This window comes from Juglans microcarpa x Juglans regia, chromosome 3D (genome assembly GCF_004785595.1).
Source record: "Juglans microcarpa x Juglans regia isolate MS1-56 chromosome 3D, Jm3101_v1.0, whole genome shotgun sequence".
In the NCBI taxonomy this organism is placed as follows: domain Eukaryota; kingdom Viridiplantae; phylum Streptophyta; class Magnoliopsida; order Fagales; family Juglandaceae; genus Juglans; species Juglans microcarpa x Juglans regia.
Window position 1 is genome coordinate 20,902,531 of NC_054598.1, and position 24,398 is coordinate 20,926,928.

The 24,398-nt window shown below is 37.8% G+C and overlaps 2 protein-coding genes across 5 annotated transcripts in view; both read right to left on the reverse strand.

The window, feature by feature from the left end:
• LOC121255649 (4-hydroxybenzoate polyprenyltransferase, mitochondrial) overlaps positions 1 to 12,571 on the reverse strand; it is a 31,434-nt gene extending 18,863 nt beyond the window's left edge. Inside the window, exons 1-2 of the mRNA XM_041156076.1 lie at positions 12,007 to 12,571; positions 9,056 to 9,191 (exon numbers count right to left, since the gene is read on the reverse strand). Coding sequence (XP_041012010.1) covers positions 9,056 to 9,191; positions 12,007 to 12,434 — 564 coding nt within the window. The 5' untranslated portion in view covers positions 12,435 to 12,571. The remainder of the gene's footprint in view (positions 1 to 9,055; positions 9,192 to 12,006) is intronic.
• A 5,706-nt stretch (positions 12,572 to 18,277) lies between these two features.
• Positions 18,278 to 19,975, reverse strand: LOC121256558 (transcription termination factor MTERF6, chloroplastic/mitochondrial-like). 4 transcript variants are annotated; one of them, XR_005939022.1, is made up of 3 exons: positions 18,866 to 19,743; positions 18,550 to 18,776; positions 18,278 to 18,341 (listed from the first exon to the last, which is right to left on the reverse strand). XR_005939022.1 is itself a non-coding variant. In XM_041157399.1 (3 exons), exons 1-2 carry the CDS (start codon positions 19,951 to 19,953, stop codon positions 18,581 to 18,583), a joined length of 630 nt encoding a protein of 209 aa, XP_041013333.1. In that variant the 5' UTR covers positions 19,954 to 19,975; the 3' UTR covers positions 18,278 to 18,341; positions 18,550 to 18,580. The 4 variants fall into 4 exon arrangements, 2 of the variants coding, with proteins under 2 accessions (XP_041013333.1, XP_041013332.1); XR_005939023.1 differs by having other exon boundaries at positions 18,550 to 18,788; XM_041157399.1 differs by adding an exon at positions 19,850 to 19,975 and having other exon boundaries at positions 18,550 to 19,106.
• Positions 19,976 to 24,398: the final 4,423 nt, after the last annotated feature.

Sequence of the window (24,398 nt, forward strand, 5' to 3'; positions counted from 1 at the left end):
CCATCCTCAACTCCGATCCGCCACCGGTGAAGCTCCATCATCCACATTTCCGTTTTGAGCATTTTGGCCTCCAAACACCTCTCACGCCGCCACCCAAGGCCAACCACCACCACCATTAACTTCACCGACATCCCTAACCCCTTCTCTAGTAATCTCAAGCCTTCGTTTGTCCCCGTTCGAAATCTTGCATTTTGAGACCCACGGCCACAGTGCATTTTGCACTATTCCGTTGCTGTGTCGCCACCTTTTGCACCTCCGTGATCCTTCAAAAATTATATAATAGCGCTGTAAGTATTTTTCCAAACAATTTTCGTGATTTAAATGCATTTTTACACTAACTCATTTTACTGTGATCTGGTTGGTTGTGCCGGATTGAGTCCGAGTAAGGGGGTCGGATCTACTAGATAATGGAGTTGTTTGTGTGTTTGGATTGTGTTGTGAATTGTTGGATGTTGTATATTGTGTCGTTTCATATACATTGCATATTTGCATGCACATTCATGTTTGTAAATGAAACTGTGTTTTCGTGTAATTGCATTTACATTCATGTGTTTATTGAAAACTGGATTTTCTTATTAAAAAGGATTTTTAGGTGCATGTGCATCACAACCCCAAGCCGAGATAGGGCATTATTTCGGTGGAACTCCTCTGGTCACTCGGGAGCGGAATATACTGAGAGATGTCCCCTGAGTTGTCGTTGGGCGACAATAGGATCTGACGGGATGGTAAAGCTCTTGTGCAGACTCCGTGGCCCCTCTGCTGGCAAGGGTTAAAGGATGCTTGGCCACGAACGCGCTGGAGCGGAACTGGGCATCGCTCGTTACTAAGTCACTCTCACGGTCGTTACCCGTGATGTGACGATGGGAGCCAGGGTGTGCGGATGATCCCTAGGAGAGATCATGTTGCATACGGTTAAAATGAATTATTGGGCTATTTTCTGGAAAAATAGCGTGCTGGATAAAATGATTTTGTGTGGGTCATTTTCTGAAAAAATGACGGATTATTATTTTTGGGCCAAATGGGATTTTGGCATGCATTGGTAAATGTTCATTTTCGAGAAAAATGATGTTTTGAGAATAATGCATACTTCATCATATACATGCATGTTGGTTGCATTAATGCACTTTTATCTCGTGGGTTGTTTGGATTATACTTACCTGCAGTACCACTGAGGGTGAGCCTAAGGATTGGGCTCCTCCTGAGGAGTGATATGGGACCACTCGTTATTGTATTTGGACTTGTATTATATTTTATTTTGGGTTATCTGTATAACTTTTTAATCATTTTACTTATGTTAATTTGTATTAAAAATTCTGGTACTTAGTTGACTTACTTAATTAACCGTTGCGTTCTTCATTGTATATTGTTGCATGTACACACATTTGACACTATCGTTGAGATGTGTGACCTTGCTGTCATCATTCGGATGTCTCGATTCTCGTGTTCTCGTACATGAGGGTCGGGAGCACCACAGGTGGTATCAGAGTGGTTCGGCTCTTGGTAAAACCACATATCCCTTAGGTGAGGTACTAGAAATATTAATTTTTTTTTAAATTGTAAATTGAAATTATTTATTTTAAAGTATGATATATTATGGGTTTATTTGTATTTTATTTTATGTTATATTATTTTATTTTATTTTACTTTATTTTATTCTTTTGGTGTTGCTTTTGGTTGTGTTTGATTTTGTCCGGAGTTTTAAGCGGGGTTAAAGATTGCTCTATGACAGGAAGATGGTGAGACCAAGAATGCCAACTAATGAGCCCGAGGATGAGTTACTGAGAGGCTATTGGAATTACGCCATGGCAAGGGCATTAAATCGGATGACGGAATTCTTCCAATAGAATTTTCGGCCGCCACAAGGAGATCAATATAGAGAGGTGCAGGCCGGGTGCACCTATGAGCGCTTCCTAGCGCATAGGACCCCTGGCTTTACTGGTGAAGAGGATCCACTACGGGCTAGAAGGAGGATTGAAGATCTTGAAAGGACATTTGAAGTCTGTGGTTGCATGGAGGCCCAGATGGTGTTGTATGGGAGTTACTTGCTGCAAGACAAAGCGACAAATTGGTGGCAGACTAAGCGGCTACTCCTAGAGATGGAGTTGGGATCTTTTGCAGTTGTGTCTTGGCAGCATTTTAAGAAAGAGTTTGACGACCGTTCCTTCCCTGTTTCTGTGAGATGGCAGAAGGCACGAGAATTCAATAATTTGGTTCAAGGAGATATGACTGTTGAACAATATGCCAGAAAATTTATGAATCTTGGGCGGTTCGCTACCCACCTCATTGCCACTGAGGAGTTGCGAGTCGAGCGTTTTCAGGAGGATCTGTGACATGAGATACGCAAACAAGTAGCTTGCCACCAGATTTTAGATTTTTAAAGGTTGGTGGATTTGGACACTATTGCGGAACTGGAAAATAGTTTTGCGGGAGGCTCCCCTCAGGGTCAAAAGAGGCAGAGTTTTGTTGGTGAGAGGAGTAGTTCTGGGTCGTCACACAAGTTTGTACAGAGGACTGGGGCCCGATCACAGGCAGTCTCCGGTATTCGTGCAGGAGGCCAAGCTCCAATATGTAATAAGGTGTAATAGAGCCCACAAGGGCGACTACGGTCAGAGGGGATCCAGTGTTTTAGATGAGGCTAGCCGGGTCACTTTGCTCGAGTATCCCAACCAAGCTCAATGGAGGTAGAGGAGGTCGGCGTGGTGGGAGGAACAGCCAGAGACAACCGGTGCAAGCTCGGGTCTTTGCTGTGACTCCCGGTGATGTGGATTACGAGAAACTTCTCTCGCATCTATCTAACCATACAAACTCAGTATTCTTCCTAGTCAAAGCAGTGTTGGGAAATCACATGTCCAAGAAACTTAACTTCTTCCGACTAGAATTCAAATTTACTTAGCTTAGCATACAACTGATGCTCTCTTAACTTCCCAAGTGCCAAACGAATGTGACAAACATGCTTTTCCAAATCTTAAGAATAAATCAGAATGTCATCAAAGAACACCACCACAAATGAATCCAAAAAAGGTCGAAACACCCGATTCATCAAATCCATAAAAGCAGCAGGGGCATTAGCTAACCCAAAAGACATCACTTTAAATTCATAATGTCCATACCTCATCCTGAAAACAGTCTTGGACACATCCTTATCCCTTATCCTCAACTGGCAGTACCCTGATCTCAAGTCAATCTTCGAGAAGACAACTGCTCCTTGAAGCTGGTCAAACAAATCATCGATTTTAGGAAGAGGGCACTTGTTCTTGATAGTCACCTTGTTAAGTTCTCGATAGTCTATACACATTCTGAGAGTATCGTCTTTCTTGACAAATAAAATAGGCTCTCCCCACGGCGAAGTACTAGGCTGAATAAATCCCTTATCAACTAGTTCTTACAATTGAGTTTTCAACTCTTTTAACTCAGCCGGTGCCATACGGTAGAGAGCCTTATGCACAGGAGCCGCTCCAGGTTCCAAATCAATAACAAATTCCATCTCGTGAACTGGAGGAAATCCGGGTAACTCATCCACGAACACATTAAGGAATTCTTCCACAATTGGAATATCTACTAAAGACTTCTTCTCAGATGGCGTAGACACCACTTGAACCAAAAAGGCATCTGCTCCACAAGCTATATCTCTCTTTGCTTGAATTGCAGATATAGCTGCTGGTCTTGCCTTCAACTTGCTTCCCACAAATTCCAATAGTCTCCATTCGAAAGTTGAAAGCCAATTACCTGACTTCTACAATTAGGGCAGGTTTGGGGCACAAGACAAAATACAAAATTCTCATCTCATCTCATCATTACACATTTTTCAAATCTCCATACAAAATATAATAAACAATTCAACTTTTTCAAATCTCAATACACATTTTTCAAATCTCAAAACAATAATAATATTAAAACATAATATTTTAAACTTCAAAACAAAACACAAAATTCTCATCTCACCCCCCAAACCTGCCTAATAATGTTTGCAGAATATCGATGCAACCAATCCATACCCAGAATTATGTCAAACCCAAGCAACTAGAAGACAACTAAATCTGCCTCAAGTGTCCTCCCACCAAAATCCAAAGGATAGCCTAAACCAACTTTGGAGCACCACACAATCTCACCATTTGAAAGAGTCACTACCAAGGATTGTGATAAAAGCTCTGTGACTAGATTGCACATCCATGCAAAAGTGGCGGACACAAAAGATTGAGATGCCCCAGAGTCAAACATGGTACATGCATAAAAATCATATAGACAAACTCTACCTGAGGCAAACACATACACCAATGAAATTCAAAAAAATCAACCCACACCAAACATCAAATCCAAAAATTAAACTAAATGCATACCAGTAATCAACCCGGCATCGTGAGTCTGTGGAGCCTCGTAATCCACATCACCGAGAGTCACAGCATAGACCCGAGCTTGCACCAGTTGTCTCTGGCTGTTCCTCCCACCACGCCGACCTTCTCTACCTCCTTGAGTTTGGTTGGGACACTCACGAGCAAAATGACCCGGCTGGCCACATCTAAAACACTGGATTCCCCTCTGACCACAGTCGCACTCTTGGGCTCTATTACACCTATTACATACAGGAGCTCGACCTCCTACAAGAACATCGGAGGGTGCCTGCGATCGGGCCTCAATCCTCTGTACAAACTTGTGTGGTGACCCAGAACTACTCCCATCACCAACAAAACACCGCCTCTTTTGACCCGGAGGGAGTCTACTGCAAAACTATTTTCACGTTCCGCAATAATGGCCAAATCCACCAACCTCTGAAAATCTAAAATCTAGTGGCAAGCTACTTCTCTGCGTATCTCATGTCGCAGACCCTCCTGAAAACGCTCAGCTCGCAAATCCTCAGTGGCAATGAGGTGGGTAACGAACCGCCCAAGCTCCATAAATTTTCTGGCATATTGTTCAACAGTCATATCTCCTTTAACCAAACTATTGAATTCTCGTGTCTTCTGCCGTCTCACAGAAACAGGGAAGAAACGGTCATCAAACTCTTTCTTGAAACGCTGCCAAGACACAACTGCAAAAGATCCCAACTCCATCTCCAGGAGTTGCCGCTTAGTCTACCGCCAATTTGCTGTTTCGCCTTGCAGCAAGCAACTCTCATACAACACCATCTGGACCTCCATGCAATCACAGACTTCAAATGTCCTTTCAAGATCTTCAATCCACCTTCTAGCCTATAGTGGATCCTCTTCACCAGTAAAGCCAGGGGTCCTATGCACTAGGAAGCGTTCATAGGTGCACCCGGTCTGCACCGCTCTATACTGATCTCCTTGTGGCGGCCGAAAATTCTGTTGGAGGAACTCCGTCATCCGATTTAATGCCCTTGCCATGCCGTAATTCCCATCGCCTCTCGGTAACTCATCCTTGGGCTCATTAGTTGACCTTCTTGGTCTCACCATCTTCCTGTCATAGAGCAATCATTAACCCTGCTTAAAACTCCAGACAAAATCAAACACAACCAAAAGTAACGCCAAAAGAATAAAATAAGGTAAAATAAAATAAAATAATATAACATAAAATAAAATGCAAATAAACCCATAATATATCATACTTTAAAATAAATAATTTCAATTTACAACTTTAAAAAAAATTAATATTTCTGGTACCTCACCTAAGGGAAATGTGGTTTTACCCAGAGCCGAACCGCTCTGATACCACCTGTGAAGCCCCCGACCCTCATGTACGGGAACACGGGAATCGAGACACCCAGATGATGACAACACGGTCACACATTCTAACGATAGTGCCAAGTGTGTATACATGCAATAGTGTACAATGAACAACATAGCAGATAATTAAATAAGTCAACTAAGTACCAGAATTTTTAATACAAATTAACATAAGTAAAATGATTAAAAATAGTTATACAATTAATCCAAAAAAAAAATATAATACAAGTCCAAATACAATAACGAGTGATCTCATATCACTTCTCAGGAGGAGCCGAATCCTCAGGATCACCCTCAGCTTCATCTATATCGAAATCTGCGTTACCATAAAACGGTACCGCAGGTAAATTTGATCCAAACAACCCACGAGATAAAAGTGCATTAATGCAACCAATATGCATGCATATGATGAAGTATGCATTATTCTCAAAACAACATTTTTTCCGAAAATGAACATTTATCAACGCACGCCAAAATCTCATTTGCCCCAAAAATAATAATCCGTCATTTTTCCAGAAAATGACCCACACAAAATCATTTTATCCAGCACACGCTATTTTCCCAGAAAATAGCCCAATAATTCATTTTAACCGTATGCAACATGATCTCTCCTAGGGATCATCCGCACACCCTGGCTCCCATTGTCACACCACGGGTAACGACCGTGCGAGTGATTTCGTAACGAGCGAAGCTCAATTCCACGTCCAGCGCGTTCGTGGCCAAACATCCTTTAACCCCCGGCAGCAGAGGAACTACGGAGTCGGCACGAGAGCATTACCATCCCGTCCAATCCCATTATCGCCCAGCGACAACCCAGGGGACGTCACTCAGTATATTCCGCTCTCGAGTGACCAGAGGAACTCCATCGAGATAATGCTCCATCTCGGCTTGGGGTCGTGATACACACGCACCCAAAAATCCTTTCACATGAAAACTCAGTTTTCAATAAACACATAAACATGAATGCAATTACACGAAAACCCAATTTCATTTACAAACATGATAATGCGTGCAAATATGCAATGTACATGAAACAACGCAATATCCAACATCCAACAATTCACAACACAATCCAAACACACAAACAACTCCATTCTCCAGTACATCCGACCCCCTTACTCCTCGGACTCAGTCCGACACAACCAACCAGATTACAGTAAAATGAGTTAGTGCAAAAATACATTTAAATCACAGAAATTCTTTGGAAAAATGCTTACAGCGCTATAGTATAATTTTCAAATGATCACGGAGGTGCAAAAGGTGGCGACACAACTACAGAACAGTGCAAAATGCATTGTGGCTGTGGGTCTAAAAATGCAAGATTTCGAATGGGGCCAAACGAAGACTTGAGATTACTATGGAATGGCTTAGAGATGTCGGTGAAGCTAATGGTGGTAGTGGTTGGCCGTGCTTGTGTTACCTTGTTTGCAACTTTTAGACTTGCTACATTTGGATAGTGAGAATACCTGAGAAGTTTTGAAAATGTTTGTGAATAGTTATGAGTAGAGATTGAAGTGGGTTTGTGGGTCCCATTAAGAGCATTTTGAGTTGTTTGGATGTATGAAGTATGTTGAGTTGTTGACTTTTGGATAGATAGTTGAAAAATGTGTGGGTCCCATCAATGGGTCTGCGAGAGGTGGTGGAGGTGCGGCTTGTGTTACCACTGGCGACTCCCCCTCATGCAGGCGACCAAGCCAGCCACCACCAATCTCCCTCACGCGCAACTCTCTCTCTCCTGCGGTAACCCAACCGAAATGGGTTTCACCCATTTCTGTCCACTTGCGCCGCCGTACACGGCCACCCAGGCCACCGCACCTCCACCTCTCACAGACCCATTGATGAGACCCACACATTTTTCAACTATCTATCCAAAAGTCAACAACTCAACATATTTCATACATCCAAATAACTCAAAATGCTTTCAATGGGACCCACAAACCTACTTCAATCTCTACTCATAACTATTCACAAACATTCTCAACACTTCTCAGATATTCTCACTACTCAAACGTAACCTAATCTAAAAGTTGCAAACGAGGTAAAGGAAAGAAAAAAGGTCGTCCCTTACTCCATTCATACTAAATGGTGGGATGGGTGAGAAAGATGGTTATCAATACACTATAAGACCAACATAAGCGATTGCAGATATAGCTGATTGAGTTTGGTTTTCTTAGGCTAGACTAGACACCTATGTAGACTGGCAAACCGGGGCTCTAGGAACTTTAGGGGGAAAGCAAGGATATCTCGATATTGAGGTATGCCCGATTGTCTTACTGAGCGGTTGGCAGTTAACGTAGATCATAGAATTCCTTCTTTTTCATATGTTCTTCAGGTACTTTCAGTAGTTACAGGAAGGGCAGCTAGGCTCACTCTCGAGTTTTTCATTTCCAGCGGTCCCCACAAAAAGTTAAACAATGTCCACTTTCCTACTAGAAATACACAATGTCTTTGGCCGGATCAATGGTGAAACTTATTCTCCTTCTTTAGTTATCTATTTATGCTTTGTTTGTGCATGTGATTTAGTGCTGTGAAAATACATATTATATTTGAAAAAAAAAAATAGAAAATCGCTTGTTGATTCACCAAATCAGGTGCTACAGTCTGCATCAAGTGGCTTCAATGATACATAAAGACCATAGGCCAACTATCCACCACAGGCCTCAATGGTATTTGTTATGGTGCACTCTTTTCAACCTCAAGCAAAATAATAATAATGATAATAATCATTACCCAAGTAGCAAATCTAATAGTGAAAGAGTCACAACCTTCCATAAAAAATATGAGGTTATAACACTAAACATATATACACTGTTCAGAAAACAGATTCAATTACAAGTTTCAGAACTCCCAAAAATGGGTAAAACAATCTCCACCTCCAAATATGAAAATGAACATGTGCAACGACTGAAGATAGATCTGGGAATATAAATAATAACAGCTACACTATCCCATCATCAATTAAGTCCAACAACAGCACTCACAACAAAGTAAATAATTTTTTCTTTAATGTCCTACCAATAAACAGCCGGTCCCCCAATAAAGGGGGAAGGTTGTGGTAGATTGACAACCAATAGAAAAGTTTATGATTTTGTTACATCCAGTAAGCATGAATCCTAATTTAAACTAAACATGTTTCATTTCCCACAAAAAATTGGAATCTCAAGAAAACAAACAACATTTAGTCATGAAAAAAGCAAAGCCATTTCGCTTATTTGATGTGCTCGCCAAATGACAACACATAATGCTCCAAATCACCACAAATATGCATAGAACATACTCATGAGACAAATTTTAGCAACTAAAACAAACATTGTATCCCAGTATAAATAACATGTTTACATTTACCTGAAGGGGTAGAAATCAGTGAGACTTACCATTATATCAATATCTCGATCAAGAAGATCGTTTATGGTACATCCAGCACCCCTTAGAAGCAAAGCTCCACAACCAAACAGCGTCAACATCTTAAAATCAGGAAGCTGTCCTGGGGATGTGGCCAAGGTAATTGACCTAAACCAATAAACAACAGTTTCAGATCCCCAGTTAATAGCATTTATCAAAATTACAATTTAACACAGCACCCAAACTACTTGCGATATAAAAATAAAAAAATTTAATATGGCTGAATGGTCTATGAAATTCAAATATATAATTATAAGGATGTATCAACAACAACACAATGTTTTTCTCTAAATCCATCCCAGGGATGAAAATCAATTTGGCAAAGTCAGAATCAATACCAGCAGGAGCAGTTTATAATTATGGAGGCTTGCCCATGAAATATCTGAAACTTTCATTGGGGGCATCCTTCGAGGTACAATCCATCTCAGATGGCATTATCGAGAAAATACAACATTGCCTAGTTGGTTGGAAGCTACTCTATTAATAGTGGGTGTGTTATACTCTTGAGCTGTGTCACCTATGATAGAAAGACATGACTAGGACATAAGGAATTTAAGGGGGGAGATTGCGATACCCTGTGGTAAGTGAATATAGGTGGCAATATTACTTGGGAGGGAGAAGTTCTTGCTCTTTATGATGATTTCTATAAGCTCCAATTCTACCATTGAATAGTCCTTTCAGAGTATGGCCCAAATGTGGCTTGGGCCTTCCTTCAATCGTTACACTATCCTCGTTCGTGTAGCCCAATGTCTTGAGAAGCTCTAGTGGGACCTCTTGTTGGGTGGAGGTCGCAATGAGTTTACCATATCAAGTGGTCTAAGATTTCTACGCATAGCATAAGGAGGTTTGGGGATTTTTTCTTCTTTTTTTTTTTCTTTTCAGAAAACTCTCCAAAGCAAACAGTTATGACATTATGCAATGGGGAGAGAGATTTTGTAGAGATTGGTGGTGGATACCATGTATGGTAATGTCAGGGTATGAAGGGTTGTGTTCATATGAGGTCAACGGGCCTCTTGACGTTGGAGTGCGGAAAAACATTTTTTTTTTATCGGTAAACAAATTTTTATTGATCAAAAAAGTAGGTATAAGCTCTGGAGTGCGGAAACATATTCAGAGGGGTTGAGGGGATTTCTGTCATATTATTAGATTTGAGGTGGGCAATGGATCCAAATCAGATTTTGATATTATGTATGGTGTAGAGCCCAACCATTGAAGACAATCTTCCAAGATTTGTTTCATATGAATTGTTGTAAGTAGGTTTCGGTTGCAAAACACTTCCCAAACTCTAATAACATACCACTATAGAATCTTACTTTTATTAGATTAGCATAGACTGGGAGGTAGATTTGTTCTTTGCATTCTTTGAAAAGTTATATTCTTTTAGGTGGAGAAGAGATGGTGTTGACAACAACTATTGGATCCCATCCAAAAGCGTACTTTGAGGCCAAGTCTTTCTTTACTGCACCTGTCCCTCAAGCAGCCAAGTTATCTCTTCATTTCATTGGAAGAATATTTCGAAAAATAAGATAATTTCTAGGGCAACTTATTTTGCTTGGATGGCAGCTTTAAGAAAGATTTTAATGATAGACAATATGTGGAAGAGGCATACCATAGTCTTGGAGTAGCATTGTATGTGTAAGTAGTGTGAGGAAAGAGCCTCCTATTTCATTGGGAGGTGGCTCGGGAGTTATGGGCTTCAAATTAGGTTTCAGTAATTTTGGGATAGTGTAAATCGTTCCCAACAGTTGGTGGTTATGTAGGTATGTTGGTGGAGCCCGTTCAGAAGCCATAAGAAAATAGAAGTTTGAAGAATGGTCACTTTATGCTTAATGGGGTCTATTAGAGATGACCATAATGCCTGCACATTCAAAGATCATGAGAGGACACAATGTTGGAAAGCATTTTCCTCTTTCAAGCAATCAACCCATTGCAGAATCAAGAGCTTCCCACTTAACCCTACAATTAGGCCAGGAGCTAGCCCTATTGTGCTGATAAAGGTGAATTATAAAACAAGCATCCAAGTTCTAATTTCCAACAATGTAAAAGAGTTCTTTTAAATTTACTGAGGTTGCATTTGGATATTGAACTGAGTTGAATTGAGTTGAGTTAAGATAATAAAATATTGTTAGAATATTATTTTTTAATATTATTATTATTTTGGGATTTGAAAAAGTTGAATCGTTTATTATATTTTGTGTTGGAATTTGAAAAAGTTGTAATAATGAGTTAAAATGAGTTGAGAGAAGTTTAGCATTCAAACGAAGCCTCTTGATAAAGTATTTTCTGTCTATTAACTACACTATTGCATGGGAAATTACTTCCCAAATGCAACGGCTATGCCTGCTTCAATCAGCTAGAAATGCAGAAGAGAAGTTAGTGCACAGTCTGCAAAAAAATTACCAGGTATTACCATCTATTGCTCCTATTTCATACCTCCGTAGTCTTCTATTCAAAGTTTTACATACAAAACAATAAAACCGTCAGCTGGAATTGGGGTGTGGGAAACATTGTGCTTGGTCTACTACTTCTTCAGGAAGGCCAAAACATATTATCTTTCAGCATATTCCTGATGTCACCAACCATAGCTATCGAACAACTGGATATAGTCTTCAGTAAAGCGCCCAATCACATAGAAAACCTAAACTACAGACTTGAATACTAATTGACACGAGACGCCGAACAAGAAAAAGAAATTCTGAATTTAAGAGAGTTGAAGCAGCTTCGTTCTCCAACAGGAAAACTAAAGCAAACAAAAACACCAAGTCACTGCTACCATCATCAATTTATGAAGTTCAATATATTCACGGTTAAGCTCCTCGCCAGTTCTCATGTAATCCTTAAAAGTATAAAAAAAAAAAAAACGCACACGCACAAAAAGACAAGAAAAGAAGGAAAGAAAAGAAAAAGAGTAAAGCAGTCATACCACATGCAAGGCCAAGCGAGTAACCAGGTCCCAATGGGCTTATCGAGGCGAGCAAGACGAGCATAAGGGCGAGCTTGTTTTGGCAAGTACAAGTCAATCCAAGACACCTCCGCCTTCAACGGTCTCGACCCTCCCTTATCCTCCTCGCTCTCCCTCACGCTCGTCGAAATATGCGCAACTGATCTAAAATCCCAATTGAGTTTGAAGTTCTCACGGGAGAATTCAAAAATGGGATTGAGCCCGTAGTACTGCCTAAACGGGTTACAATAATTAGGTTTCAGGTTAGGATTAAGGTTTGGTGTTGGGATAGGCGAAGAGGACAAGGAATTTAAGGAGGGACAAAGATAGAGCGAGGATGAAGAGGAAGAGGAAAAGCGGGAGGGTTTCTGAAGCCTACGGAAAGAGCGAGCGACCAGAAACGACGCCATTTGAAAAAATTCACGTCGTGCATCACCGAGATTCCGACAACAGAGGACTTTATGGTGGACAAAAACTTAAAGAGAAGGAATAGCTGCCACCGACCGAACTCAACCCATTCCATTCAGGGTAAAGCTACCGGGCCACCTGAACGTTACCGCTCGTTTTGCCCGTTTGACGTGGCTAAGCCACCTGGCAGCATTAATTTATTTAAAAAAAAAAATGTAAAATTCAGCGTCGAAAACCCTAGAATAGACACCTTTCGGAACCCTTCATCCCTCCCGACGCCCTCTGTAACCCCTCCCTCTGTAACCCCTCGTATGGTATATGAAGTAGTTCCCAGTGAAATCCAAATGAAGAAATTAGTAAATTACCAGTTCTTCAAGTTTCGAAATCAAAAGGCCCAAGAACCACTAGACCAGAAGTTGCAGAAACCCTTTTGACAGATTCTCAGATGAGTACAAATAGAAGAATATAAAGCACAGATTTTTGCCAGAGAGGGGCTATGTTACAGCTAATTTTGATGCAGCTTTATCAAAGAATCAGACCACTGGTATTGTTGGAGTTATCATTAGAGACAGTGAAGGTGAGATCAGAGGAGGAGGATGGGGCTACCAGTTGTAGCAGGATGCAATGCTTTCTGGTCAGCAATGAATTTCGTATAGTTCTACAGCCACCGAGACCATCTCCCGAGGCTGGATCCCGACTGTGCCACGTGGATTTATTTAAACAAAAAAAAAAAAAAGAGGAAATCGAAATCTATTATATTTTATTCAAACTACATTTCCTGCAAACGAAGATCCACGCACGCACGCACGCACGCACGATATCCTCCCTCTCCCTCCGTTCGACATCGGCATCTCCACCGCGCGGCAGCAGAGCCGCAATTGAAGCTTGCTTTGGAGCTCAATTGGTCTCTCATGGACCTTCTATGGAGGGTTGGGACACGAGAAATCTCTGGTTTTCGCTGGTTTTCTTGAATTTGATGATCTGTGTTTGCTTCAAAGTCCGAAGAATTATGTAGATTTGGGTGCTGTTTCTTGAAGATTTTGAGGCCGAACCAGTAAAAATCAAAGAGTTCTATGACCTCCTCTGGGTCCATCGATGGCGGCTATGAAGGAAAAAAAGATACGATTTTTGTAGTTTGTGTACAATAAGAGCCCTTGTAAATACATATATACTGAAGTTTTGGAAGACTTCCATTGGTTCTAACACGTCTTCCATTGGAAGACTTGCAGTTGTCTAATCCAAAAACCTTCAGAAATTGCCACCAAAATGAATAACAAAACCAGTATTGACCAAAAAATGAAACGCTCCGTGAGAACTTATGCTTTCTTGCTGGAAGATTTTCTTGGTAGCCAAGCAGGCAGGTAATAATAGACTGAGCAGCAGAAAATGAATGAGAATCACCAGCTGGAGAAGGAAGGAGCGGTCGAAATTCCAGGATTTGCAGAGAACGAGAAACGAGCAAAAAAATGGACCTTCCGAAGAAAATGAGAGACGGGTCGGGAGGGAAGGGATTTGCCAGATTTCAATTCTTTTAAAGAGTACTGCCATGAGCCACCGCTGGTGATTAAGGAATATTTAAAATTATTAAAAAAATCTGTATAAAAATAATTAAAAAAAAATATAAAAAAATACAAACTAATGCAAGCAGTAACTCTAAACGGAAGATGAGAGCGGGAGGCTTAGCATTTTCCTTTTACAAAATAAAAATGCCACATGGCTAGAGCCACGTCAGTCGGAACCCAAGCTAAGGAGGGAACGTCGATGGATTCTTCTAAGGTAAACATTGTTGGATTGAGGACAGTCTCGCATCTATCCAGACTCTTGTTTCGAGTGTAAGGTATTTTTTTTTTTTTTGGAAAAAGTCTACCATGCCGTCTCACTATAACCACTCAATTTGACCGCTGGTCAAAATTTTTCCTTTTTTTTTTTTACGTAGTGGTTAAAGAAGTGATTTTAAATATATTGGTGTATTTTTTTTATTTTTTAAAAATATTTAAATGTATTAAAAAAATGTTAAAAAAAAAGGAAAAAACAAAAAAAACAAAATCACTGGGCGGCACACCCAGCAGTAAGAGTGGGGCAACATAGTAGCCCCACTCTTTTTTTTTTTTTTTTGAGATTGACTATACATCAGTCTACACTCTCCACACACTTTACATGGCATCACTTTTTTTTTTTTAACCTACAATGTTAAGTGTGCTGCGGCTGCAGCACACAGTAGGCTGCTGTAAATATTTTCTCATTTTTTTTACTGAAAAAATTATTTTATCTTTCAAGTTGGACCATTGACCGTCTGATATAAAAAAAATAATATTTAATGATTAAGAAAGTGATTTTAAATATATTGAGATATTTTTTTTATCTTTTTTAAAATATTTAGATATATTAACAAAATGTGAAAAGAAAAATGAAAAAAAAAAACTCAAAAAGTACTAAGCAGTCAACTTGAACAGGCTACTCTGGGAGGCAAAATAGCCCGACTCTATTTTCACTGGTAGTGTTACTCACACTGCTCGAGCTCCCGCTAGTTGTTTTGTGTTTTTTTTTCTTTAACTTTTTTTTACATATATTTTTTAACACTTTTAAATATTTTAAAAAAATAAAAAATCGTAATTTTATTAAAAAATATTTACTTAATCATTAAGTAAAAAAATAAAAATAAAAAAGTATCAACGGTAACTTCCAGCATGAAGAACTAGCGGGAAGAGTAACATTTTTTTTTTCACAATTTATCTTAAATAAATTCATTTCGTCTTATCTTACCTTATATAATTATTATATTTTTTTTAAATTTTTATATAAAATAAAATAAATAATTTAATTTTTTAAAATTTTAAAATAAAAATAATATTAAATAAATATATTCTAATAATAATTTATTCAACTTTTAACTTTAATCTAACTTTTAACTTTAATCTCATCTCATCTGTAAAAATAAACTAAACTTAAAATTTTTTAGTAGTTTATTTGTTTCGAGTGAAATAAAAAGCTTACTCGATTTTTCATTTTTGAAAAAAGAAACTAACAGGATACACGCACCATCCTAAAAAAATAAAAAATAATGTTAATGACTTACTTGATCTTAAAAAAAAAAAAAAAAAAAAAATTTAATCCGTGGGGGTTCTTCCTCCTTCAAGTTCCTTTTTCTATAATTTTTATTGTTTATTTTTAATTTTTAATTTTTGAAAATAAGAAAAAGAGCTGGACACGTGGCAAGCTCACTAGAGGGCATGTATATTCCGTTAACTAAGATGGATAGAGTTTGTGGCAGAGGTACTAATTCAGAAGTTGGAGGTGTTAATCCTAAAGTAATTACGCAACAGTAGAGTCTCAGATAAGGTTGTTGTCCAAATTCTCTTTTAAGAACAATGGGTTGTGCTAGGGCTGGAGTCGGAGTGCTCGTTTCCGACCTCCGACTCCGATAAGAGTTGGAGCCAAATTGGAACTCCGACTCCGAGTCCGACTCCGATCAGAGGTCGGAGCTCCGACCTCCTATAGGAGCTCTGACATAAGATCAGAGCTCGACATGCGCTCGATGTGACGCTCGAGCAAAATTCTTTTAGAGAGGTCCTCTCTGAATGAGGTTCGCTCGACTTCCGCTCGACATGTCGATCGAGCCAATATTCAATACAACGTGTGCTCGACTTGCGCTCGACACCTCACTCGAGCGCAAGTGTACAGTAAAAAAAATTTTGCAGTCGGAATCGTAGCTTCTTGGAGCTTCGACTCCGACTCCGACTCCGAATAGATATTCGGAGCTACTCCGAATTCCGACTCTGAATTCCGATGACTCCGTCAGAGTCGGAGTCGGAGCGGAAGTCGGACGGAGTTGGAATTTTCGGAATTTTGCACACCCCTAAGTTGTGCTACGAATTAGTCACTGTTCACAGCTAATCCACAGCACACCTTAGCTAGCCTTTTTTTTTCTCTCTAAACGCAAACCACATCTCTCACTCTCTCTCATCAAGCTCTCTCTCTCTCTCCTTCCTCGAGTCTCTCTCTCTCATCAGCTCTCTCTCTCTCCTACCTTCGTCTAATTAATGGGAGTCCAACCCACGATCACATCTTTAGTCCTACTCTAATAGAGGTAAAGACTTTAATTAAATTAAAGCTTATTAATCCATGGAAACTCATTCGTACAAAATAAACAACAACGTAATTTCAGGAAACACATACAATTCGATTATGTAAGAAACGGATCATGAAAGTAGTCTATATTTCATTCATGGACATGATTTCCTCAGATCTCTCTCTCTCCTCTCTCTCTCTCTCTCATCAAGCTCTCTCTCCTTCCTCAAGTCTCTCATCAACTCTCTCTCTCCTACCTTCGTCTAATTAATGGGAGTCCAACCCACGATCTCATCTTTCGTCCTGCTCTAATAGAGGTAAAGACTTCAATTAAATTAAAGCTTATTGATCCATGGGAACCCATTTGTACAATAGATTCAGACGAAAATAAACAACAATGTAATTTCAGCGAACACATACGATTCGATTCTGTAAGTAAAGGTAGTCTGTGTTTCATTAATAGACATGATTTTCTCGGGTCTCTCTCTCTCATCAGAAAAGAGGGGGAGCTGGAATGAAGCACGGGGAGGGAATAAATCACAGAGTAGCGAAAGAAGGAAGGGGGAAAGAGAAATCAGAGAGGGAATGGGTGGAGTTTTATTATTGGGTGTTTTTTATAATTTTACTTAAGTCACGTAGGGTGTGTTGTGGTTGCTCTTCAAACAGTAGCTGCTCCCAGCTTTTTTCTAAGAAGAATATGGATATTTGGTTAAGCAATGGAGATTCTTTATCATGTGATACTCAACTTCTACAGTAAATGGAGATTCTCCTATTTTACAGGTTGTGCTTCAACAACTGAAGCGTACTCAACTCCTTAAAATGGTTGTCCTCTTCTTTCTGGTCTGATTAATCTTGATGCCACAGAGGATAATTTTCCTTATCTTTTGATTATCTCTAAAGCCTTATGTTGTCTACTATCAAACACACCAAAACAATGGTTCTGATATCAAAATTAACTGAGTTCATCCCAATGAGATTTGATTTATACAAGGAATTTATTTCTAGATTCATCATACACCTTCTATCAATCCCTCCCTCCGGTAGTGTAGATATTACTCCCAAAATTTGGTGCATATGGTCCCGATTGAATGCAGAGTCAAGGTTGTAATGGTAATAGCACACAAGTCATTTGAGATATCGTTAAGGCAGTAAGATAATGATGGAAAGGGGGAAATGAAGGAACAATCCAACTTGTACGGAAGATGGATCACCTTTGAACAGAAACATAGAAGTAGATCGGGACAGTAAGCCCACAGAGAACGAGAAAATTTTCGCAAAAGAATCATCCCTAGTTAGAGGAGATCTCATTCAGTACAAGGACAGTTCGCCTAGTTGCCACGTTGTAATCCTCTATAATGCTACAAGAAAAGAACATTAAATATCAAACAATTGAAAATTGCTCCTCCTCATCAAAGTGCCCAAATTGAAACTTCAAGACTAGTGTATACTCTTAATTCTTGTGTGTTTGCTCATAATAAAGCCACAACCTCTCAAAACTGCTCACCAGCATCTATTCATAAGCAAATGATAATTAAATTTTCTAAATGTGTATACAACCTGTGCTTCAGTTCAATGCTCGCTATAGGGATCGCATGAATAATGAATCTTCTGCACCTTACATATGGCATCATATAAATAAGAAAATTTTGTATCCTGCAGTACATTTCATTTGGTGAATTTTTTTTTTATATAAAAATCATAGAGACAGACGCAGACAAAATAAAATGAAATAACGTTTAAAGTAACCAACTATATAGACGCCCTCCTCATGCAGCGATAGCCCTGTTTGAACATAGGGCCCATATTGAAGAAATTGCAGAAAATTATGCATCTATTTATAACTGAAATTGACCAAAAGAGAATATGAAAGTTATCTCCTTAAAAGAGGATAACCTAATTACACATCATCATTCTAATCTTTGTTGTTTACCGATCAACAAACAAAAAATGATTCTAAATTTTAGTTATGGCTCTTCCAAAACTGAACTTGCCATGCATGCCAATTGTAAGCATTAATAAATGAATTAGCCAAGACGTCAAAGATCATACATTGATTTGAATAGCGCCCTCCTGAAGATGCTCATCGTAGTACGCATCCAATTGTATATGAACCCCCACCAGCCTCATTTACCTCCGCAAGTTCTTTTGAGTAAGGAAGTACAAATTTGTTTAAGAACTTCTGCTCGGAGATTTTGCAGACTGTAGTTAAACAAGGTTTCCTATTAAGCACATTTTTCTTTTCCAGAATCTCCAAAACCCGTAGACGGGGTTTTAACCTGCGCTCAACGCTAAAAATAAGCAATTCTGGATGGTCAACAATATAAGAGATATCTACATTCCGAGCGCTAAACAGGAGCCCAGTTACCTCCTTAATTTTCCTCTCGGATATAGCAAAAACATGAGGCACCCTCCTAAACACATCAAGAATATCTTTTTCTGAAAACCCCAAACTTCGGAAAAGTTCCAACTTGAGTTCCCAATTCTCTTCTGACATTGAACTCACTGTCCGAATGGCAGAAAGAAACATCTTAGACTTTCTATCAAACCCCATTCCAACAACCGTTTTAACGAAAGCCTGAATGCTCTCCGGCTTATGCAGAAAAAACCTCGGGAAATTAAACAAATATTTAACGATCTGCGAAGAACTAATTTCACAACGCTTCAGAAATTCAATATTGGGCATCATAGTCTTACCCAAATCATGATTCAAAAACCACCCTAAAGACTTTAAGACCCTAACGATGTCATCATTGGAATCCAGAATACTCTTCAACACCAAAATTGAGGGTTCAACACTCCGAGTAAGAATCCACGGGTCACCGTATACAATCTCGGCAATGTCGTCGGGTGCAAAGCCCAAGTCCTGGAAAATTTTGATTTTGGGTTTGATGGCAACGGCAAGTTTGGCAGAGAGAACCTTGGGTATTCTCTTAACCACTTGCTCGATTTGGGTCTGGGAGAAACCGCTCTCCTTGAAGAACGAAAGAACGGAATCCGCGTTTTCTGGATTTCTCAGGTAAGTAAAGGTTGATGAAGCTTTCAGAGCAGCTTCAGGGGAGAATTGGTGCTGATTGATCAAGTAGTCCAGGACTGTTACAGTGGATGTTGATTTCTTGGGTTTAGAGGAGGAGAAATATAACACAGAGATTAAGCAAGAGAGAGTTGGGGTTTTGTGGAGATGCGACAGAGGGTTTTCTAGAGAGAGTGAGACAAGGCTTTTGCAGATTCTTATTAGTCTCATCTCTACTCTACTCCTATCAATTCTTTAGTGAAGGGAGTGTTGAAGAAGAAATCATACGCATCCGATAGTAAAATTGTAGTATTTAGAACTCGAACAATCCAAGCTTACCTCTTACATTTACAGCAATGCGACCCCCGATAAGCTGTTCCCTTCATACTAAGATGAACCACTTCGTTGGCATTAGGGTTTTGGAGCCGACACCGCAGCGCCATTTTCAGAGCTGTGTCTTTAACTCGAGTTGTTGTTGAGATGGGCTGGGCCTCAATCAACATGTTATCGATTCAAAATCGGGCTCCACAAAGGCTTCGCCCCATCCCATGAATCCGCTGGAGCAAAGGACCAAAACTAACGGGCCTAATTTACTGGGCCAAACTTGACTTTTCCTTTCTTGAGCTAACTGAATTGGGCCTAAATATCTACATCTAATTTCTCTGAATTCGTGTGTGTGCATTTTCACGTATATGTTGATGTATAAATTTATAAAAATAAAATGATACTATGACTTTTAAATATGATCACCAAATGTGCTTATTTATATATTTTTTTATTTTTTTAATAGTTAAGAAAGTGACTATTAGTGAATTTATATATTTTTTTGAATTTTTTCTTAGAAGTTAAGGATGTTTAAAAAATGCTTAAAAAAAAAAAACAAAAACAAAAAAACTCATTTACACTAGTGTGCATATTTGGGGTGTAGTCTAACATTGTCCTTTATAAAAATCAGTCATTTTGGTTTCTTAATTACCTGCTTCAATTCACTCAAAGATTTTTCCTGATCGATACTTAGAGATCAAGCGCAACCAACAGTAAAAGACTATTACGGCTTGTGAAGTGCTTGAAGCATTAACATTGACTTCATCAAAGTTATCTTCAAAATTTAATGAAAAGTACATGTTTTCCATAAATCCAAAACCTCTCTATCCATAACCTCACATTAGGTTAATCATTTGATTCATCAAAATAATAATATAATATTATTTTTTAATAATAATATTTTTCATTTTTTGCAACTACACTAACTATATGTTAATTAATAATTTAATTTATACTTAAATTATTGTTTTCTAACTATTTTTTTTCTAAACCTAATTATCCAACAAACACATTTTTTTTAATCATTCTTCTACCCAACAATCACATATACAATTTTTGAAACCAACAAACACATCTGTTTAAATGATTGCAAGAAGGCCTTTTGTTCTGTTTGAGGTTCTTTTCATGCGAATGATCTTTACTTGTTTCATCTAGACCACATAGCAGACCACAGAGCACAGACCAAGCAAACCCCATTTCATTATTTTTCTTCTTTTTTTTAAGGTAAGCAAACCCCATTTTAGATCTTAATACAGACCAACTTATTCTTAATACAGACTAATTTAACAAATCAGATCTTAATACAAACCAACTTATTCTTGAGCATACATTTTGCAGACCACACAGCAAACCCCATTTCATACATTGGATCCATATAAGACATAACATTCATCCATTACATCTTTGGCTCAATCACACAGATAAAACATGATGAGAATAAAGTATTCATGACATAGGAAAACTGACCCTCTAATTTCAGCAAGATCTCTAGTTAGCTCATAGCAAAGAGAGTAATAGAAGTAGAGCCTGGATGCTAGGTCATCAACAGTTCTCATATTCAAGTTCTTCAGTTGGGCGATGCTTGTTGAGGCACAAGCTTTTGCCTGAGAGACAACAATGTTATGTTTTACACCATGTGTCCAAGGTTATTTCTTTTTAAAACCTCAATCTATTAATGTTACCTCATTATATCTCTTATAATCAATCAGTAAATCTCCAGCTCTGGTAATGAGTGTTTTTCAGGAGTTTGAGTTGTGGTTGTTGCAGGGTCAACATCCATGTCATGTACATCGTCATGTAACCAATCCTCAATAGTTGAAGTGCTTTTTTTAAAAAAAAAAAAAAAGTAAAGCAGCCATTTTATCGAGAATAGGAACTTCAAAAAGAACTAAAATCACAAGGCCTCTAATGTTACCTTTAGAAGATACGAGGGCATCCGACTGTGCATCCCGGGGTGAGTCGGACCACACACAATTCATCGGACCTCCTGGGCATGTGCACTAGTCTCAATGAGAGACGCAATCTCCTTCAAATCTGAAGCATTACCCATAAAATACAGATTTTGCCCAATCCAAATCAAACATTCAAACTTCAACACCAAATTTTTAGTATGAAAAACACAATCAAACCCCAACTAACCAATTAAGAAATTTAACAAGAAGAACAGAGATTTAGACTCAAAATACATATAATATACTTTAGGATGATCTTACAGTGGAGAGTTGACGGTGGAGAGGAAGACGCTGAATTAGAGGGAGCTGTGAGCTCCTTCATCTCTATGTATTGGGTCATGTTCAACGAAAATGGACCTTGAACTGGGCTGGAGATAGGATTTCGCCTACTTGGTCAACACTTCAAGTCGAGAAGAGATGGGAGATAGAAATGGGGAAGGAAATGAATGAGATTAAAAGAAAAAAGAAAAATGTTAAAACGGATTCATGGGCTGTTGGGAGGGAAGAAAGGGAGAAGAAGAGAAAGGGTCTGGGAGAAAAAACGGAATCACGGGCGAAAAAGAGAAAAGCGGTTGGAGGAAGGATTTTGTAATAAAATAATTATATCGTGGGTCTTTAAATATGAAGATGAAAGTAAATATACTGTAGCTAAAAGGTAAAGTTCTATGGTTTACCGAATCCAATGCCAACATTTTAGTCCCAAACCTTTTCAAATTTTGAAGATCCATTCATTTTGAAGAGACTAATGTCAGTACTCCTAGAAATACAAGGAAGATTCGTAGAAGCCGAGGTTCAATTTGGAAACTTCCCATTACCAAGAAAAGTATAAGGCAGTTGCCTGGATTAATTTCCTTTTAACAGTTTCACCTCCGATTATGATTCTATCCTATGAGCTGCTGACTGTATTTGTGATGGGAAACAACCTATAAAATAAAAGGATACAGAGAAGGGAGAAAAATGAGGTGGTTGGATTTGGATATAGAGTTTCATTTCAACTCTGTTCGTACGAAAAGATGATCTTCGTAACCAAACGCTAACACAGAGCGTTTCACCTGTTTTCACAAAAGACAAATTAACGTCTTTCTTTCTTTTACTTTTCAGACGAGATGCAGCTTTTTCAATTTGTCTAATGCTGAGTAATTTCAAATCCACCCACCCCGTGCCTCATAGTGGTTAAAATTTTTTGGTTATATATTTTATTATTTATCAATTATTCATTAAATTTTATTTAAAAATAATACTTAAATTATTACAAAGATTATGTAATCATTAGTGAGATCCACAATTCTCAAATTTAAAAAAAATTAAAACCATCTCATCTCAGCTCTAATTCAAACACATATAAAATATCTCATTTTAACTCATCTTAACTCAATAATTTTATTACTATTCACAAATCATCTCAACTCATCTCATTTTATTACTTAACTCACCTCAACTCATTATCTAAATCTCACCAACCTTGTTTGGATATAAGAAGTGTTTCATCTTATCATTACAATTTTTTTAAATTTACACATAAAATATAATAAATAATTTAACTTTTTTAAATATCAAAACAATAATAATATTAAAAAATAATATTTTAATAATATTTTATTCAACTTTTAATTTTCATCTCAACTAACTATCAAAATCGCATCTTAGTGAGTTTACAAAAATCAAATCAAAATAATAATAAAATAAAATTTTTGATTTGATATTCTTTTTAAAAAAAAATTCTATTAAGTAATCTTACTCCACGTATCTGCTTTTATTTATTTATTATTTTTTTCTCTCAATAGATGTACACAGTATAGTATTGTAGTTGTTGCTTTCGAACCACAACACCATAGGAGAAAATCTTTCTGCAGACAAAATAAGAATCATTATCATCATTAAACTAAATAGGCATGCAGTATCTTAATTCATAAAAAACATGATCTTAAGGAGCCGTACTATAACTAAGATTTAAAAAGAAAAATGATGGGACATTTAGCATCTAGTTCTCGAAATCATATCTTAACAATGGGCTGCACAATGAAAGGGTCATTCTTGTTATCAATCTTTTCATCATTAGCTTCTCATTTATCTTTTTTGCAAATTTAATTTTTTATTAGTTTGATCAAATGAGAAAATTAATTAAAATTTAGATAATTTATATAAAAAAAACTCTACATTAGATTGATTATCTCTAAAATAATTTAGATTTCTGCTACAGTGATTGACCAAATATAGACAATCATAATTAGTTCACTAAATATTAAAATATTAATTTCTTACTCCAAACAAATATTAAAATATTAGTTTCTCACTCCAAACAAAAATACTATTTGATTTGTAATTAAGAAATTTAGATATAAATTTAGATGAGTTTAATCAAATAGTTTTTATTATTAGCATTGAATGACTTTTGAAAATATGTTTTTTTAATATTAATTTAATTAGAATATAATTATTATTAATATTTAATTAGTAGAGATACAAAATGTGATAAAAATAAATTAAATAAAAAAATTATTAAATTAATAATATTTTATTATTATATAGTGAATGAATGGATAATCCAATATGAAGGTTGAATTTAAATTGAATAGCCAAATGTAAAAAAATGTGATATTGGCTAAATTTTA

Excerpts from the sequence above, each read along its gene's own strand:
- LOC121256558 (XM_041157398.1), bottom strand. The coding sequence starts at position 19,741 with ATGAGACTAATAAGAATCTGCAAAAGCCTTGTCTCACTCTCTCTAGAA.